Source organism: Acyrthosiphon pisum, chromosome A2 (assembly GCF_005508785.2).
Source record: "Acyrthosiphon pisum isolate AL4f chromosome A2, pea_aphid_22Mar2018_4r6ur, whole genome shotgun sequence".
In the NCBI taxonomy this organism is placed as follows: Eukaryota; Metazoa; Arthropoda; class Insecta; order Hemiptera; family Aphididae; genus Acyrthosiphon; species Acyrthosiphon pisum.
In genome coordinates this window covers 97,204,359-97,219,092 of record NC_042495.1, presented here as the reverse complement: position 1 = coordinate 97,219,092, position 14,734 = coordinate 97,204,359, and the positions used below count along the sequence as shown (strand labels likewise).

Sequence of the window (14,734 nt, the reverse complement as noted above, 5' to 3'; positions counted from 1 at the left end):
AAGTGAATATTGTTGGTGAATTAAGGAAGTCAAAATTTAAAATTTCCAATAGTTTTCAAAAGTACCGGGAAAAACAATATAAAAATTAAGGAAAAACGGGAATTTTTACGCAAAATCGGTTTCCACAAAATCGATTTTGGTTTTTGGTGTAACTCTAAAACAAATGACCTTAACTTCATAAAATTTTGAATGAATGTTTATATTAGCATTTTCTATAAGTACACCATAACATTTTGACTTATCTTGAGCTCTTTACGAAAATGTTCAGTTTCCATTTTTTTTTGTTTTTTTTTCTATAAATATCAATAAAATGTTATTTGTTGGTTAAAAAATCTTGAAAATTTAATAGAAGGTTCTTATTATATTGTTTCAAAGGCAGATGAAAAAAATTAAAAATCCATAGTCACATTTTTTTTATAAGCATCTAAAGTTCAAATATTGAAAAAATACGTAAAAAGGACGAAAATTTGCAAATTATTTTGAGTTAGAAATTCATGAAAAATTTTCTTTTTAAATCTAAGATTTTAAAATGTAATACAAGATTCCTCATAAGTTTGTCTACCTTTTTTTAAAAAAAAATGTCTACAAGGAAGTCAAATTAAATGTTTATGAGCATTTTAAATTTATATTTTTGCAACATTTGATATTCACTCGATTTTTCATGTTACAATTTTCTTATTTTGTTGTAATTAAAAAACGAATGACTATAGATACTTGAAAATTTCACTGAATGTTTATATTACCATTTTCTAAATACCATAAAATTTTCAAAATAATTTGACTCTTTTTGAGCTGTTTACGGACATTGTCAGTTTTCAATTTTTTTAGTTTTTTTTTCTATAAATATCTATAAAATTGTATCTGTTGGGCCAAAAAGTGTAAAAAATTAATACAAGGTTCTTGATATATTGTTACAATAGCAGTTGAAAAATATTAAAAATACATACGCACAATTTTTTTTATAACAATGTAGCAGGAGCCTTGTATTAAATTTTCAAGTAAAAGTAAAAGACTCAACAATTAAAGTTTTATTGACATTCATAGAAAAAAAACTAATAAAATTGGAAACTGAAAATGTCCCTAAACAGTACAAAACAAATCAAAATATTTTGAACATTTTATCATGTAAAGAAAATGGTGTGAAAATAAACAACCAGTGAAAATTGCATGTATCTACGGTAATTTGTTTTAAAGTTACACCAAAAACTAAAGTCGATTTTGCGTAAAATCTCCGTTTTTCCTTAATTTTTATATCGTTTTTTACGGCGCTTTTGAAAATTACTGGGAATTTTAAATTTTGATCTCCTCAATGCAAACAATATCGAACAAGTTGAAAATCGAAGCATTATTTCGACTCCTTATCGCGTACACAGACACAAAAAAAATAAATAAAAAAAAAACACACATCATTGTAAAATCAATACATTTATCGTTCCACTCAGAATCTAAAATGTGTGAATGATGATAAGTCAAATTAATTTTCTAGGAGCGTTTGAAATTCAAATTTTAGATATTTTAAATGTTCATCAAATTTTTTCATTTATATTTTTTTATACATGATACAATTCTGATTCTTTTTGAGTTGTTTATAGATTGAACATTTAAAACGAGAAATCTCATAAATAATAATTCGCCAATTTTTAACACTCCGATACCAAATTGGCAAACAATAAAAAATGTTTATTATTATAGGTGAAAACTAGTTGTACCAATAGGCTGTTTCAAAGACACCATCAGAAATGTTATATAACAAACCAGTTGGGGGCTTTCCCCCTCTACATTACCAAATTAATATATTATATTCACATATTTATATTGTATTAATTATATCAATTAAATTGTGTGGATTAGTACATTATGCCATTATGGAAAAACAAATTTAAGTACCTATAAGGCTATACCAACAAAGTGTATTCACTCTCGCATATATTTACATTACGTATACATTTAATAACCAAATCAACAATTATTATTATTAAGTCCAACATTAAATATATACTTGATGCTATGCATAGGCGCAAATAGGGGGGGGGGCTTTAGGGGCTAAGCCCCCCCAAAAAAAAAATGTCCATAGCCATCCCAAACATTTCCTACATTTTGTTTAAGCTTATTCAATATTATCAAAGTAAGGCCCTATTAGCCCTATTAGCCCCCCCCAAATCTCAAACGCTATTTGTGCTTAACTGTACAATTATAACTAATTTATAAGGTTCAGTATTAATATACCAGCTTTTAAGCTCCAGTCACCACTCAAAACAAGTGTTCAATGTCACTTCTGACATCAGGCAATCATGAACAAGGCAATCAAGTTGCTATGATTTGTTACAAAACAATGAATATGTATATATTTTCATGTTAAAAAATAAAATTTACTTTATAATATATTTATATAATATTATTTTAATTTTTAATTTAACGTTCCAAAAAATAAAATATTAAAACATTGTAAAAAATATTTTTAAAAACATGCATCTCTACGATGCTTTAATAATACAATAAAATAATATAAATAAGTAAAATGTATCTAAATGTATAACGTATGGCCTATAATACTTATTTATTTATGAAGACTTAAAACGTTTTAGATAATCCTGTAGTACTTCAACTATAACTTCAACTTTAGATAATTTTCTTTTGATCTTACTATTGAAATTTGATGAACATTCCATTTCAAGTTTCTGAAAAGTAAAATGTGAAAAAATGCTAAATAGACAGATTTTGTTTAAATGTTAATTTTGAAAATTGAGAAATTTATTTTATTTCTATTTCGACTTTTTTTAAGATTTTTAGCAGGGCGATTTTTTTAAATAATTTTTTTTTTATTTTTCTCGAAATATTTTTTATGTTTGAGTAAAAAATATTACGATTTGTAATTCATAAATAATTATTGATAATATTATGGGTAGGTATTAATTTAGTATAAAATGGATAAAATTTATACTTACTGCACTTTCAGTAAGTATTGTTTCATTGTCATCTGTATTTGGTAAAATTGATGAGTATTCAGTTGTTGTTTCAGTGCATTGTTTCATTTCATTTATAATTTTTGTGTTTTGACTTTTCATTGTATTTTCTAATTTTTCTAAATTGCTCGAAATATTCATATTCTGTATTATTTCAAGTGTCTGAAAAATAAAAGGGGGAAAAACAATATTAAAAATGTTAAACAAATAGGTTTTGTTTAAATATTAACTTTGCATTTTGAGAATTTTATTTTATTTCTATTTCAAATTTTTCTAAGATTTTTAGCGGGTAATTATTTTTATTTTTATAAAAACATTTTTCATACATATATAAGAAAAATATGTTACGATCTTAAACTTTTAGGATGGTTTCTAATTGTAATTGATAATATTATGGGTATTATTTTAGTATAAATGGATATATAATATTTCAACTTACAGCACTTTCAGTAAGTATTATTTCTTCGTCATCTATATCTAGTAAAATTGATGAGTTTTCTAGAGTTGTTTCTGAAGTAGCTTGTTCCTGTTCATACCCAACTGATTCCATTTCTGTGGTTTTCAAAATATTTTGCCACTATATGAATGGAATTAATAAATAATAATTGATAATATTATGGGTATTATTTTACTATTAATGGATAATATTTATACTTACGGCTGTTTTATTGCAATCTTTATCTGGTGAATTTGATGGGATTTCTTCAATTATTTCTGCAGTACCTTCTTCCTCTTCATACCCAACTGATTCTTTTTTTATTCGTTTGGTAAACCTTTTGGATTTTCTACGTCCTGAATCTCTAAAATACTAAAATGAAACATAAAATATTTGAATTAGATACGTTAAGAATAAGCTTATTTAATAATTAGTCTGAACTTAGTATAATATTAAAAATATTTATCATATTTTACTCGACTACATATTAAATTGAATGTAAAAAAAAAAAAATATTTCTATAAACTTGAAATATTATACTTTACTACTTCTTGTTTCCGAAAAATAATTAGCAAATATATTATAATAAAAATGAATATTGAGAATATTATTTCTTTATATATTCAGGAGTTTGGTTTAGATTCTTATAGCTGATCAATATTTTAATAATAACTTTGGGTATTATTTTAGTATTAATGGATAATATTTATACTTACTGGTGTTTCATTGTCATATTTATCTGGTAAATTTGATGAGTTTTCTTCAATTATTTCTACAGTACACTGTTCATCTTCATACCCAACTGATTCCATTTCTGTGGTTTTCAAAATATTTTGGCACTAAATGAACGAAATTAATAAATAATAATTGATAATATTATGGTTATTATTTTAGTATTAATGGATAATATTTATACTTACTGCTGTTTTATTTCCATCTTTATCTGGTGAATTTGATGAGCTTTCTTTAATTATTTCTGTAGTACCTTCTTCCTCTTCATACCCAACTGATTCTTTTTTTATGCGTTTGGTAAACCTTTTGGATTTTCTACGCCCTGAATCTCTAAAATACTAAAATTAAACATAAAATATTTGAATTAGATACGTTAAGAATAAGCTTATTTAATAATTAGTCTGAACTTAGTATGATATTCAATATATTTATCATATTTTACTCTACTACATATTAAATTGAATGTAAAAAAAAAAAATAATTCTATAAACTTGAAATATTATACTTAACTACTTCTTGTTTCCGAAATATAATAAGCAAATATATTATAATAAAAATAAATATTGAGAATATTATTTCTTTATATATGCAAGAGCTTGGTTTAGATTCTTATAGCGGATCGAGATTTTATGAATAACTTTGGCTATTATTTTAGTATTAATGGAGAATATTTATACTTACTGTTGTTTCATTGTCATCTTTATCTGGTAAATTTGATGAGTTTTCTTCAATTATTTCTGCAGTACATCGTTCCTCTTCATACCCAACTGATTTCATTTCTGTGTTTGAAGAACTCATACCCAACGTATCTGTTTTATTTATACTTTTAGTTTTTCTCGATTCAGGTTTATTTTCACTGGCATCTTTTTCTGGAATCATCGGGAATAAAATTATGTATAAAATATAAATAATTATTATACATTTGTGCTGGCCAAATTCTGTTATGCCTCTCCCTCAATTGTATTCTATGCAGTGGTGGAGCCTGTAGGTACTTTTATTTATGAAAGGTTATCAAATAACATATTATAAGCTAAACAGATAATTTTGTTCTTTTATAGTTTTACATTATGAAACACAAAAAATAAAATTTCATATCATTATTTGTTTTTATCTTTTTTTTATTATTTTCATAATTATATATTTTTATGATTATCTGTGTATGTATGTTGGTTATTATAATATTTATATAATGAAACCCAAGCGAGTTATAAGAATTTTAAAATGTATAAATTATATTCGGAAGGCACCATCACTGGATGATGTCCTTCATCTTGTGCTTCATGTGTTGTTTTTATTATGTATATAGTGTTATGTCAGTCATCTTTTTTACTTATTGTGTTATGAAATGCAAATTGTAAATTTTCAGAAAAAAAAAAAAAATTATATGCACTCATAATTCATAAATCATAACTTGATTTAAAAATTAAAATATCATATAAGAACCAACACATTTATTTTCTTATCAATAACTTTTAAGTTTGGTATTAGTTCATTCACTTTAATATTAATGCTTACAACACAAAATTGGTAAATCACATTGGCTACTTAAGATGAGTAATATTATGTGATTGTTATATCCTTCTTACCTTTCTTATTATTACTATTTGATTTGAAGTGACTTTTTGAACTAAATTTTTTTATGCGTCGAAGTTTATTGAAAGTAACTTTTTTGGCTTTGGGTTTTTCGTGTATCGATCCTTCATTGTCATCTGTATCTGGTAACGTTGACGAGTTTTCTAGAATTGTTTTTGAAATACCTTGTTCCTCTTCATACCCAACTGATTCCATTTTTTTGTTTTTCTTAAAGCTTTTAGGTTTTCTGTATTCTGCACTTTCCAAAGACTAAAATGCAAAATAAAATAATTGAATAAAATACGTTAAGAATAGACATACTTATATAATAATTAGTCTGGACATAGTATGATATTCAATATATTTATCATATTTTATTCTACTACATATTTATTGAATGGAAAAAATATGATTTCGATAAACTTGAAATGATTCTTTACTAATTCTTGGTCCTAAAAAATAATAGGCAAATTTATTATAGTAAAAATGTTAAATAAATAGATATTTTTAAATTGTTAACATTGAACATTGAGAATTTTTTTAATTACATTTTTAGGAGTTTTTTTTTTAAATTCTTATGGCGGATCGATATTTTCTTAATAATTTATTTTTATATTATTCGTATTTTAGAAGACATATTTTATAGAAGAAAAAAAAATGTTACAATCTTAAACTTCGAAAATGGTAGCTAAATGTAATCTTATTGGTATTTTGGGGAATAAATTACAAGTAATTTTCTTAATAATCGGGAAAAAATAAAAATATTACGGAAAAACTGGAATATTTAACACCAATATTTGACAAAATCGATTTTGTTCTTCAATTGTAATTTAAAAACGAATAACCACATTTATATTTCACATAATATCTATAAGCTATATAAACAATTTATTATTTTCAAATATAATACCTATAATGTTCAAATATTTTGGCGCTAAGAACGCAATTAATAAATAATAATTGATAGTAACATATATATTTTAGATTCTGAGTGGAACGATGAATGTATTGATTTTACAATGATGTGTGTTTTTTTTTTTTTATTTTTTTTTTTTTTGTGTCTGTGTACACGATAAGTAGTCGAAATAATGCTTCGATTTTCAACTTCAGTATCTTGTTCAATTGGAAAGTAAATATCGTTGGTGCATTGGGGAGGTCAAAATTTAAAATTCGCAGTAATTTTCAAAAGCGCCAAGAAAAACAAAAGAAAAATTAAGGAAAAACGGGAATTTTACGCAAAAGCTGTTTCGAGAAAATCGATTTGGGTTTTGGTGTAACTTTAAAAAAAATTACCGTAGATACACGAAATTTTCACTGGTTGTTTATATTTCCATTTTCTATACATAATAAAATTTTCAAAATATTTTGAATTTTGATTTGTTTTGAGCTGTTTACGGACAATTTCAGTTTCCAATTTAATTAGTTTTTATTTCTATGAATGTCAATAAAACATTATTTGTTGAGTAAAAATACTTGAAAATTTAATACAAGGCCCCTACTATATTGTTAAAATGACATTTGAAAAATATTAAAAATCCTTAGTCACAGTTTTTTTTAATTAGCATTTAAAGTTCAAAAATTGACAAAATGTGTAAAAATCACGAAAATTAGCAAATTATTTTGAGTTAATAATTCATAAAAAATTTTCTTTTTAGAACTAAGATTTTAAAATGTAATACAAGATTTTTTATAGGATAATCTACCTTTATCAAAAAAAAATGTCTACAAGAAAGTCAAATTAAATTTTTATGAGCGTTTGAAATTCATATTTTTACAACATTTGATATTCGCTCGATTTCTCATGTGACAATATTCTTATTTTATTGTTATTAAAAAACGAATGACTGTAGATATTTTAAAATTTCACTGAATATTTATATTAGCATTTTCTATACACGATAAAATTTTGAAAATAAGTTGACTCTTTTTGAGCTGTTCATAGACATTCTCGTTTTCAATTTTTTTAGTTTTTTTTTCTATAAATATCAATAAAGTTTTATCTGTTGAGTCAAAAAGTGTAAAAATTTAATGCAAGGCTCCTGATATATTGTTACAATAGCAGTTGAAAAATATTAAAAATACATATGCACAATTTTTTTTTATGAGCATTTGAAATTCAAATTTTGACAAAATTTATCAAATATAAAATTGAATAATTATTAATTATTTTGTAGATAAAAATTCATAAAATGTTCAACTTTTATATCTAATGATTGAAAATTTAAAACAAGATTCCACGTAAGTAGTTAATTCTGTTACCAAAGAATCTAAAAAAAGGTGGGTAAGGGGATGTCGCTCTGCTTATATTATAGGTATACTTATCAATAGTATTATTAATAATTTTCAAATTAATAATATCACAATATCCATTAGGTACTTATAACGCGTTATACATCAACAAGTAACAACAAACCGTGGTACTATCATAGTCCATAGATATATATTATATAATAGTATACTTTAGAAGTTTCAAGTACCCACAAATAATATTATACAATCACAACAAGATAACTAAAATAGTTATTCCAGGTTTTGTAATATTTAATTTCGTCCAAATTTTAACTTAAAATGACTATAAAAATAAACTGTGCTTATGTATTTCTCAGAATTTTTGGTAACAGAATTAAATATTTACGTGGAATCTTGTTTTAAATTTTCAATCCTTAGATATAAAAGTTAAACATTTTATAAATTTTTAACTACAAAATAATTATTCAATTTTAAATTTGATAAATTTTGTCAAAATTCGATCTTTAAATGCTTATAAAAAAAAATTGTGCATATGTATTTTTAATATTTTTCAACTGATATTGTAACAATATATCAGGAGCTTTGTATTAAATTTTTACACTTTTTGGCCCAACAGATAAAACTTTATTGATATTTATAGAAAAAAAAACTAAAAAAATTGAAAACTGAAAATGTCCGTAAACAGCTCAAAAAGAGTCAAATTATTTTCAAAATTTTATCGTATATAGAAAATGCTAACATAAACATTCAGTGAAATTTTAAAGTTTTTAGTCACTCGTTTTTTAATTACAACAAAATAAGATAATCGTTACGTAAGAAATCGAGTGAATATCAAATGTTGTAAAAATATGAAATTCAAACGCTCATAAAAATTTAATTTGAGTTTCTTATAGACATTTTTTTTTGATAAAGGTAGATTATCCTATAAGGAATCTTGTATTACATTTTAAAATCTTAGTTCTAAAAAGAAAAATTTTTACGAGTTATTTATAATTTGCTCATTTTCGTGATTTTTACATATTTTGTAAATTTTTGAACTTTTTATGCTAATTAAAAAAAACTGTGACTAAGGATTTTTAATATTTTTCAAATTTCATTGTAACAATATAGTTGGAGCCTTGTATTAAATTGTCAAGTATTTTGACTTAAGAAATAAAGTTTTATTGACATTCATAGAAATAAAAACTAATTAAATTGGAAACTGAAATTGTCCGTAAACAGCTCAAAACAAATCATAATATTTTGAACATTTTATCATGTAGGTATAGAAAATGCAAATATAAACAACCAGTGAAAATTTCATGTATCTACGGTAATTTGTTTTAAAGTTACACCAAAAACCAAAATCAATTTTCTCGAAAACAGCTTTTGCGTAAAAATTCCCGTTTTTCCTTAATTTTTCTTTTGTTTTTCACGGCACTTTTGAAAAATATTGGAAAAATTTTACTTTTGACCCCCCCAAAGTACCAACTGGATTCACTTTCCTATCAGAAAAGGTACTGTTGAATAAAATCCAAGCACTTTTACTCTCCTAAATGGTGATGACAGACACAAAAAAAATGAAAAAAAAAAAAAAAAACACACATCATTGTAAAATCAATACATTCATCATTCCACTCAGAATCTATATAAAATACATAAGCACAGTTTATTTTTATACTCATTTTAAGTTCAAATTTGTACGAAATTACATATAAAAAAACCTAGAATAACTATTTTAGTTATTTTGTTGTGATTGTATAATATTATTCGTGGATATTTGAAACTTCTAAAGTATACTATTATATATCTATATAATAGTATCACGGTTTGTTGCTGATGTATAACGGGTTATAAGTACCTAATGGATATTGTTATATGATTAATTAGGAATTTATTATAGGTACCTATTTACTATTATAGGTCAATTTTAGATTCTGAGTGGAACGATGAATGTATTGATTTTATAATGATGTGTTTTTTTTTTTATTTTTTATTTTTTTTTGTGTCTGTGTACACGATAAGTAGTCGAAATAATACTTCGATTTTCAACTTCAGTATCTTGTTCGATTGGAAAGTGAATATCGTTGGTGCATTGGGGAGGTCAAAATTTAAAATTCGCAGTAATTTTCAAAAGCACCAAGAAAAACCAAAGAAAAATTAAGAAAAAACTGAAATTTTTACGCAAAATCGATTTTTCACAAAATTAAATTTGGTTTTTGGTGTAATTTTAAAAAAAATGACCGTAGATACATGAATTTTTCACTGGTTGTTTATATTTCCATTTTCTATACATGATACAATTTTGATTTGTATTGAGCTGTTTACGGATGATTTCAGTTTCCAATTTAATTAGTTTTTTTTCTATGAATGTCAATAAAACTTTATTTGTTGAGTAAAAATACTTGAAAATTTAATACAAGGCTCCTATTTTATTGTTACAATGACATTTGAAAAATATTAAAAATACATAGGCGCAATTTTTTTTTATAAGCATTTGAAGTTAAAATGTTGACAAAATTTATCAAATTTAAAATTGAATAATTATTTTGTAGTAAAAAATTTATAAAATGTTCAACTTTCTAAGAATTGAAAATTTAAAACAAGATTCCACGTAAATATTTAATTCTGTTGCCTAAAATTCTAAGAAATATATAAGCACAGTTTATTTTTATAGTCATTTTAAGTTCAAATTTGGATGAAATTACATATTAAAAAACCTGGAATAAATATTTTATTTATTTTGTTGTGATTGTAATGATTGTATAATATTATTTGTGGGTACTTGAAACTTCTAAAGTATACTATTATATATTTATATATCTATGATAGTACCACGGTTGGTTGTTGATGTATAACGCGTTACCTGATGGATATTGTGATATGATTAATTTGGAATTTATTATTAATACCTATTATAGGTCAATTTTTTTTTAATACTATAGATAAGTATACCTACCTATAATAGGTATGGCTAATACCTAGACTGACAAACCGTCTCCGCTCAGAATCGTTTTTCTTATACAGTGATATTATATCATTGAATTCAAATTTAATACTATCCATTATACAGTGACCCACTTGTAACTTACTATACAGCAGAGCGACATCCACTTGCCCACCTTTTTAACTTTTAAGTGAACATAATGGGGGTGTGGGGGGCATCTCCCCCACGGGTTACTTTTCATGTAATGTCAGGTGGGGGCTACAGCCCCCCAACATTTCAGCCCTAATTGCGCCAATGGTACTTTCATAACATTTTTAAAAATTTAAAAATTTTTAAATTGTTCTTTTTTCTGCGATCGAATTTATTTCCGGTATGCTGGTTTTGTATTGAGTGTACTAACCAATAACCAAGTTTTGTTATTTGTTTTTTTATTATTTCTAGTGTAATACGGGCCAATATTACCATCTCCGGTTAAATTTAACGGACTCCGATGGAAGCGGAATTCAGCCGGTAGTAAAATTTGTTATCGGCCGATTAATCAAAGTGTAAGCAATGATTGTAATACTGGTATCTTATAAGTTATAACAATACCAATTACCATGGCAATACTAGCCCTTGTGTGTTGTGTCTTCAGTTAAACCGACGTTTTCGAATCGCTTGTGTAGTTGTGAACATAGGCGGGCTCTCGGGGGCTAAGCCTCACCCAAAAAGTCCGTTAAGCCCCCTCCTTTTTAAAGTTGTGTGGGATCAATGCTTCCCCCCACTCACATTGATGTGATTGGCATTTAAATGCATTTCTGCCTACGGTTTCGAACCTATATAACATTTTTGGGTTTTTACTTTTTAAGGCGTCAAAAAGGCATAAATTAGGGTAGTTTTAGTTATTTTGTAGTTTTATAGTTTTTAGTCTTTTAGGGCATTTAAATATGGGGCCTAGTTATAAATATAATTAATAAACAAGTCAAACAACATTAATTTTTTTTATTTCGAAGTACTCCCAAAAATATTCTCCTTTGACATTAAAAAGCTAAAGATGAAAAATGATATGATAAGAAATAGTAAAAAATAATTATTTTCGAAATAATAAGTGCCTTACAAAAAATGAATCATCCGGTACACTACATCATAGTATTGGTATTGGCTATGTAATTGGCATATTTTAGCCCTTACATAATATTGTAAACAATTTTTAACTTTACTAAGAAATAATGAACTAGTAATATAGTAATATTGAATTATAAATATTTGAGCTTTATTTTCTTACTATATAAATGTTACTGAAGAAATTAATAAAAAATAATGATTATAAAACTGGGAAACCAATTCTAATATCAATGTTTGGACAAAACTTCCTATAACTTATTTATTTGATGGGGACTCAAAGATTAATAAAAATATGTCAGTGGTAATAACATATTTTCTCATTTCATTACATCATAGTCCATATCCTGTCAAGATGTTATTGAAGCTATTTTAAATCAATCAGTGATGTCCATCCCTACAATTAGGTATAGTATAGGCGGTATAGCTACATTTTTTAAAATATATAAAAGTTTATGTTTATTATTTGTATATTTGAAGAAAAAATTATGCACTTTGACTGCAATAAATAACAATTATAAATACGGGTGGGTGGGTATAAAAAAATGCAGTTTCTACACCACTTAATTTAGACTTTAGCATCACTGGTATTAATAATCATAATTAATAAATGTAAGTAACATTTTTTTTATTTTTTATTTAAGCATATTTACAATCTATACAATTTGTACAATAAGTAAATTTGATAACATAAGTAGGATAAAATGACTTGAATGTCTTGAAGGGGGAAAACCGTCCATCAACGGTACCTCCTATTTAATTTGATGGGTTCATATAATATGGAGACCGTTAGGCAAGAGCGTCTCTTGGCCATTTTCTTTTAAATCTCCTCGGAGGATTGTTGGGGGTGGTTATAGAGGAGATGAGGGAAATTAGAGGGTTTTGGTTTGAGTGCAGTTTGGAGTGAATCTTTTTGTAATGACGAGTTGCTATTTCGTTGACTGTTGGGATTTGGAGATCTTTATGTAATGCGTCGTTGGTCATATACAATGGGGCTCCAGTTATTTGTCTAAGTCATGTAGACTAGAAAGCTTGTATGGGTCTTATATTGGATGGTTTGGCTTGGCCCCAGATTTGGATACCATATGACCAGAGGGGGGTAATAATCGTCTTGTATATTAATATTTTGTTTTTTAAATTCATTGAAGGAGACAATAATGGACGGAGGAGATGTAGACGTGTGTTTGATTGTTTTCTTTTCTGTTTTTTGTGTTGGGCCCAGGTAAGTCTTTTATCTAGATGAACTCCGAGGTATTTGGTTACATTTTGGATAGTAATTGGTGAATTATTGAGCAAAAGTTGAGGACATTCGTTTTTTTTTAAATTTATTTGAACTGATTTGTGTTCGTTTATTTAAATTTTCCATTTTTGAGTCCAGTTGGAGATTACATTTAAGTGGTATTGTATATCGTGAGTGGCTATGTTTGGGTCTTTATTTGATGCTAGAATAGCGGTAAGTAACATTTAAAAATATTATCAGGAACAAAAATAATATTGATTTGAAGTTTCTTCAAAAATAAACAATTTCCAATATTTAATAAATCAAAATAATACAATTTATTAAAATAAATAATCTTACTTTAAAAGTTTAAAATAAATAAATAAATATATTATATTTAATTTAATTTTAAGTGCATATTCAGTAGTACTGTATACAACACAAATAGAACATTTTTTCATATATCAGTTATAAACTGATATAAATTACATTTAGATACTTTGTTGTTTATTAGTAAATTAACTTATTAAGTGTAAGTACCTAAAACTAAAAATTAAATGGCTTGAATGCTTATAAACAAAAAAAATTGTATAAATCAATTTAATAAATGTATAATAATAACTTATGATAAATGAATATATAAAATAAATCGTATTCAACTAAATAAATAATTTATTACTACATTTTTAGTTTCTGTTCATCTAGTAGAAATAAAATTAGAACCGAGTTTAATAAATTATGTCATTAACAAAACACAAAGCGCAAAACGATTATTAAGTCCATAAAAATAACTTATTTGGGTATACATTACATTTAAAATTATAGCAGCCTTATATGAAATGATTTGATACTTTTAAAATTATTAAAATTAAAAAACATAAAATATATGTTTGACAAATAATTTATATTTACTCTGGAAGACAAAATTAAGATCTAATTAAAATTTTAAATTAATTAGTCTGTATTGAAAAAAAAATGTATATAGCTGAGTAAAAATAAAACTTTGACCTTATAACATTAGTAGGAAATTATTTTGGAACTAATATTGATAAAGCCTGCAAGAAATACTTCAGACTAAATAGTTTATTACTGTGGTAAATTACATACATGAGTGCTGTTTTTTCATATATAAAATAAGTATAAGAGTCCACGAATCAGTTAACAGAACTCATTTTACCTAAATAATATTAATTGCAAAAACGTTTTACTAACTATATAAGGAAAGTATTATTTTTAATTAAACTACTAGGATTAATTTTTGTAAATGTTTAAATAACAGTTATTTATTATTATTAATGGTAATATTCAAATCATAAATTATAAGATCTTTGTACATGATCGTTTTACAACATTATGTAAAGTTTAACATAAATGAGCTTTTGACTTAATATCATAGTAATATTATATTTATTAAGTACAATTTAATGTATGTATAAATAGTCACGAAATTATTTATTTTTTACTTTATACAATCTAAAATGGGATCAGATATTCAATTTAATTTTTTTTTTCTAATTTAATCAGTATTTAGTAAA

General features: G+C 25.0%; 1 protein-coding gene across 2 annotated transcripts in view; it reads right to left on the bottom strand.

Annotated features, from left to right (window-relative positions):
• Nucleotides 1-2,509: 2,509 nt before the first annotated feature.
• Nucleotides 2,510-14,734, bottom strand: part of LOC100569064 (transcriptional regulator ATRX-like) — a 15,501-nt gene continuing 3,276 nt past the window's right edge. The window contains exons 5-12 of one of the 2 annotated variants that reach the window (XM_029489094.1): nucleotides 5,718-5,973; nucleotides 4,813-5,000; nucleotides 4,320-4,469; nucleotides 4,116-4,238; nucleotides 3,622-3,771; nucleotides 3,403-3,540; nucleotides 2,946-3,125; nucleotides 2,510-2,678 (exon numbers count right to left, since the gene is read on the bottom strand). In XM_029489094.1, coding sequence (XP_029344954.1) covers nucleotides 2,562-2,678; nucleotides 2,946-3,125; nucleotides 3,403-3,540; nucleotides 3,622-3,771; nucleotides 4,116-4,238; nucleotides 4,320-4,469; nucleotides 4,813-5,000; nucleotides 5,718-5,973 — 1,302 coding nt within the window. In that variant the 3' untranslated portion in view covers nucleotides 2,510-2,561. The remainder of the gene's footprint in view (nucleotides 2,679-2,945; nucleotides 3,126-3,402; nucleotides 3,541-3,621; nucleotides 3,772-4,115; nucleotides 4,239-4,319; nucleotides 4,470-4,812; nucleotides 5,001-5,717; nucleotides 5,974-14,734) is intronic. The other variant, XM_029489095.1, reaches the window with a different exon arrangement.